The 5,774-nt window shown below is 45.8% G+C and overlaps 1 protein-coding gene across 1 annotated transcript; it reads right to left on the reverse strand.

The window, feature by feature from the left end:
- Positions 1 to 2,183: 2,183 nt before the first annotated feature.
- CARTPT (CART prepropeptide) lies at positions 2,184 to 5,136 on the reverse strand. Its single transcript, XM_036887952.2, has 3 exons — positions 4,090 to 5,136; positions 3,580 to 3,663; positions 2,184 to 2,735 (listed from the first exon to the last, which is right to left on the reverse strand). The coding sequence occupies exons 1-3, from the start codon at positions 4,243 to 4,245 to the stop codon at positions 2,628 to 2,630; spliced, it is 348 nt and encodes a 115-aa protein (XP_036743847.1). The 5' UTR covers positions 4,246 to 5,136; the 3' UTR covers positions 2,184 to 2,627.
- Positions 5,137 to 5,774: the final 638 nt, after the last annotated feature.

Here is a 5,774-nt window from a genome sequence, read left to right on the forward strand (position 1 = left end):
TCAGATATGTTACCATCATGACTGGAAAGGAGTGGGGGTCACAAGTATACTATGTGTCTCTCACAGCCCTCCAGATTCTGACATAAGGGGTGTAATATCAGTAATGACTGTGGGAAGGGGAGTGGTTGTGTGTAATTAAGTCCTCTAGTAACTTTTGAACATCAGCTCCAGCCTCCTGTGAGAACCATTGCTCTAGTTACATCATTCTTATGTCTGTAACATTCTGTCAATCTTTAGATGTAGCTGAGAGACAACTCTCAGATGCCTGATCTTTCAGCCAATCTCAGATCTCTGGGGCTCATCTATGGACAACTGCATATGGGCAAATATTTTTCTCATTACAATTTTTCTTAATATTTGACATTCTTGTCCTCTACCACAGGGACCTTCAGCCATTAAACATACTAAGGCATTCTATTTGAAGAGTAGCTCTAATACTGATAAACCAAGAAGGCAAAGTTACTTCAAACAAGCCAGTTAAGATTGAATGTTGCCATCATTAGTGAAGAATGTCATTAGCACCATGAACTTAAAATTTGTGCCCCCACAGACAAAACTTTTGAAAAACCCTTTTCATGCGAGTCCACAGATTACCCACCACCAATCCCCCAGAAGTCCATACCTTTTAGTCATATTAAACAAGAAAGGAGGGGTTATGTGGTAGGGGTAGGTATGAAGGGGACAAGGTAAAGGAGTTTAGAGCAGAGCTATTACTTTCTTTGAACCACAAATTCCTCCAGCATCTCTTTCTTTTGGGGAAACTTTCCAGGCTGAAATAAGGAGCCATTCTCAGTGTTCCCTAGGGGTCCTGCCTGTGTACTGGTCAATGATTAAAGTACTTCCTGATCTTACTTACTTAGGACTGACACGAATATAAATAGCTAAGGTACTCAAGATTGCTAGGAGTCTAATGTAAATGCTTTCTGGGAAAGCAGCCGACTATGAAACTATTAAGCTATGGCAGTTTTTAAAGATTAAAATGCAATGTATCTTAATCACAACTAAGCCTGTCATAGATTAATTCAAATGGGAATGTGACTCCACAAATACACTGGCACCCTAGTGGGTTAATTTCTATTAAAGAAATAAGTGCTTTCTGTGGAATTTGAGGACACAACTGCCTGACCAACTGCCCAGAGTGACATAGAGGGAAAAGACAAATAAAACTTTGGAGTCAGATAGATTAGAGATGAAATCATGATTTAGAATTGTCTGACTTGAGCAAGTTCCATCATCTCTTGGCCTCTGTTTCCTCCTCTGAAAATAACATGGTCATAATATCTGCCTTGCAAGATTATTAAGGGAACTAGCCATGTTAATATAAAAATAAGAACACTGCAAATAGCCATTGTGTATGAGAATATTTTCTGTCAGCACCCTCTATCTCCCCACTAACCAGCAGAGGGACTTACTTTTTAGGGTCTGCTGTTACACAGGTGCCTTGTGCATCTGCATTGGGAAGCTGTAAGCATCTGTTCCTCTCATGATGCTACTTCTTCAATGTTACTTGCTCTGGTTTAAAGCCTAAGAAATGTGACCTCAGGTGAGCACTCAGAAATACTTAACAGCTACTAAACTTCACATTTAAGATGTGTTTCTTGAGCTGAGTCTGTCCTCTGTCAATTTTCATTTTTCCCCTCAAAACCACTTACTAAGATGACTAGTTTTTCTTTGAACAGAGAATTTTTCCAATATTGTGTATTAATGAGTGGGAATGATTGGGTCTTACACCCTTAAAGCAACTGATTATAGCTGTTTCCCTTTCTTTGGACAAACAACCCCCAAAGAATCCATTTTTTATCAATGAATATCTTCTAATTAAGGAGTAGTCAAAACAAAAGTCCTAATTTTTCAAACTGCTTTTAATGTGGCTAACATCTCACTGTGGTCTCACTCTAAATTTAAAGGTCTAGCTAAAGGTTTTAATAGACAAAATTGTATCAGCTCAACTCTAACCATCTCCATCTCATCACACACACACGCATCACACACCACTGCAATCAAAGATAAATACAGAGCACCAAAGCTTGTGTTGCACACTCCTAATTAATGATCAAAACTCCTTGGAGTCAAGGTGCTGTTCTCCCAATAGGCTGCTATTTTTAAAATATTTCTCTTTCAAAACAACAGCATGATTAATTCCACCATTCCTACTTAAATTACTTAAGGTGTAGAAAAAACAATACATTATGAGCAATAAGTAAAAACACTTTATTATGTATAATTTGTACATGCTTCACTTAGTGTTGCTTGGGGTTATTTTCCAAGTTGTGATGTCATCTACCAATATTAACTAGATCTAATTTTCATCTTGCCATGCCACATACAAAAATACAATTTTCAAAGTGGAAATTCCCCTTCTTTACACAAAGACACACAAGTGTTTGTCAGATAAATAAGAAAAGAATATTTTGCACATGTATCAACACCAGACAAGGCATTATCCTTCACACAGTAATATCTAATGTGTTTTTGTATTTGGAAACAGCAGGAAAGGAACCCCTTCACCTCACAGGGAAATGCAAACTTTGTTGCTAAAACCAAACTCCAGGGATGACAGTGTGGTCCTCTCAGGGAAAGTGGAGGAGTGGGGAAGGGGTGGAGATCTATGGAGGAGGACAGAAGCCTCATAAGCACTTCAGTAGGAACGAATTGCAGGAGGTTCCTCGGGGACAGTTACACAGCTTCCCGATCCTCGCTCCTTTTCGCACTGCGCACCGCTCCCCGGCGTCGCACTGCAAACACAATGTGTGGTCAGTCGGAAAGCACAAACCCAGGCTCCCGATGGGCATGTCTCCCCATCAACACGATTACCCTCATGGGAAAAACAGATGGACCCTATCACTACCACCAGAGGTCTAAGGATAGTCAGGCCCGAAACACAAAAATACCTGTGTTTATAACTTCAGTGAAAGAATATAAAAAGAAATTTAAGCTATTGAAACCTTCCTACTTCCTACCTTTGGGGTGGGGTGGGGCATTAAATTTTCTGGCTCCTTTAATTGTACATCCAAAAAAAAAATGAACCAGAGCTTTTTACTATGAAATAAACAATACACCTATATACTCTCACAACCCCTACTCCCTGCTTTGCACCTCCTCATCCCAAGAAGGAAGGTGTGTGTGTGTGTGTGTGTGTGTGTGTGTGTGATCCCCAAGAAAGGTGACCAGCCCTGAATCAAGAATATCAACCCTGGAACTTAGGTCAAAAAATGCCAGTGCTCCGGAAGGCAGAAAGAAAATTGGAGGAACAAGAACTGAATAGATTTGAGGGCTTTTCCAATTCAGAGATTATTCGTGAGGTGAAAAAAACGCTCGTCTTCAAGAAATGCTCCTTCCCACACAGACCCAAGAGCTGGTTCCTGGCACACGCTGTTCAATACTCGAAAACGGCTAGTCTTATTCTATCCCCTTAGAGACCAAGGGTCAAAGGCCAGTGCTGGCAACAAAGGGGAGGCCACGGAATTTTACAAACCCACTACCTGAATTCTTTAGCCACATAAAATGTAGCGTATAAGACTCATTGCGGTGTATTTCCTCTTGGAAAAACATGTGGAGAGGGTGACCCCAAAGCCTTACCATGGGGACTTGGCCGTACTTCTTCCCATAGATGGGAATACTTTTACTCTTGAGCTTCTTCAGGACTTCCTGTAGCGCTTCGATCTGCAACACACCGCCCCCGGAGCCTTAAGCTGCCGCCTTGGCTGAGAGCCCAACCCAGGTGCTCACTTCCAGCCCTAGTTATAAGGAGCCCCAGAAACACACGCACTCCTCCCTGGGATTCCGCGGACAAAAAGGGATGTTCGAGGGGTGGAAACTTAGCGAGCGCTGTCCTAGTTATAGTGACCGCAGGTCCCTCAACCTCTGAGACTCTTGCTCCGAGGGGCCGGGACAAGAGCTTCGCTCTACAAACTGCCTGGAGCCTGTGAGCTCGCGACGGTCTTAGGATGACAGCGGGAGCCTGGGCTTTGCTCTCCTCTCCCCGCGCCCTGACTGGGAATGGGAGCGGGGAGGGAGGGAGAGGAGGGACGCGTACAAAGGAAGGACAGCGCGGCAGCCCAAGGGTTCTGGGGCAAGGGAAATACCGACCAGCTCCTTCTCATGGGAGGCATCCTCTACGGCGGAGTAGACGTCCAGGGCTCGGGGCTGGAGCTCGGCGTCCTCCTGGGCACGGGTGCCCAGCAGACAGAGCAGCAGCAGGGCGGCGCCCAGGAAGGGCAGCAGCCGCAGGCGGGGGCTCTCCATGGTGCTGAAACCGCGTCGCTGGGACACCTCGGGCTCCCGCCTTTTATAGAGAGCCCGCGCCTGGGTGAAGGGAAGAAGGAAGGGGCAAGGGAGGAAGGGGGTGTGGAGGAGGGTCCGGGTCAACCGTCTGTAGGCAGCGCTCCGCCGCCGCTTGACGTCAATGCCCGCCGGGCTCCAGGCGCCCAGGAACGAGGCTCTGCGCACAATTGGATGAGAGCGCAGAGAACCGGGACCCCGCGCCCCCAAGAGCTGTCAGCCCGTGGCAAGGGACTCCCCCTTAGGGGCCTGAGCTGAAGGAGGGAGAGGTGAGGAGTGAGGAGCGAGAATGGGGTTCGGAAGTGGAAAACGCCTTCCAGGCAAGACACAGGCAGAAGAGTCGCTCCCCATCACCTAGCAGCGGCGCGATCCACCTCACCAGCTCTGTCTTGCCTGTCATCCCAGCCCCATATGTGGCAGCAAGAAGTGGGTGTTGGCTCTAGGCAGGAATGTTTGTTGATGCCTTACTGGGCAAGGTAGGGGTAGGGGAAGCAAGCACAGTATGTGCACGAAAGAGAAGTCATGGCCTTCCTAGCCACGAGTTCTTCGATGGCATCTGTGTGGTAGTGAGAAAGAAAACAGCCCCAATTCAGGAGAGGTGCAGAGAGAGCAGAGAGCCAGATTCTGAGTCCAGTCCTGGCTCCACCACTCACAAGCTGTGTGACTCTGGGCAAAATAAAGAACCTATCTGAACCTCACCTTTTTCTTTTGTACACCTGGAATTTTAAAATTACCTCACAGAGCCATCAAGAGGTTGGAATGAGAGACTACGTGTGTAAAGCTCTGGCCCTTAGCACAGTAAGTACCAAGCCTCCCTGCCACTCCCCTTCTAACTTTGAGGCTGCCCAGGTCAGTGGCTCTGTGCAATATCTCAGCCCTTCCCTAAGACAAAATCAGCCATCCTCAGAACACCTCCTACTCACCACCCACTCCTGATATTCAAGAAGCCTATTTAGAAAAGAAAGCAAATGGGGTGAAAAAAATCAACTCTAGAGATCAGAAGCCAATGATGAGCCCAGTCCTCCATGACTTGTGAAGATGCTGTTTTTTTAAAAGTTTGGTTCCTTACACTAAGAAAGCTTCTACAGGAGAGGCATTGTTTTCCCACTTAGAGGCTTACCCCTCCTGCTAACTCACCTAGCTCCTTTCACCACACCCTCTTTCTCTTAACTGTTCCTAAATTCATCCACTCTTCCCCATTCTCATTCTTACCACCCCACTCCAGGACAGCTGCCCCATCCTACTTCTTTGCCTTCCCTAATGTCCACCTTTTCTTCTCTTACCTTCCTCTAATCTATAATTCATCACTTAAAATACCCAGTGGCTTCCCCTTTTACTAAGCACTGAATCTAAATTTCTCATCCTGACTTATCAAGTACATGATTTGCACTCTTCTCCAACCTCATGTCCTACTGCTCTGACCCACGCCTCTCCATTCCAGCCTTAGTAGCCTTCTTTTTGGTCCTATAACAGTCCTGTAACACTTTGAGGTC

This window comes from Manis pentadactyla, chromosome 2 (genome assembly GCF_030020395.1).
Source record: "Manis pentadactyla isolate mManPen7 chromosome 2, mManPen7.hap1, whole genome shotgun sequence".
In the NCBI taxonomy this organism is placed as follows: Eukaryota; Metazoa; Chordata; class Mammalia; order Pholidota; family Manidae; genus Manis; species Manis pentadactyla.

Coding starts and splice junctions, on each gene's coding strand:
- CARTPT (XM_036887952.2), bottom strand. CDS start 4,245: ATGGAGAGCCCCCGCCTGCGGCTGCTGCCCTTCCTGGGCGCCGCCCTG. Junction 3,664..4,089: donor CCTCCCATGAGAAGGAGCTG/GTCGGTATTTCC, acceptor GGTGTGTTGCAG/ATCGAAGCGCTACAGGAAGT. Junction 2,736..3,579: donor AGTACGGCCAAGTCCCCATG/GTAAGGCTTTGG, acceptor TTGTGTTTGCAG/TGCGACGCCGGGGAGCGGTG.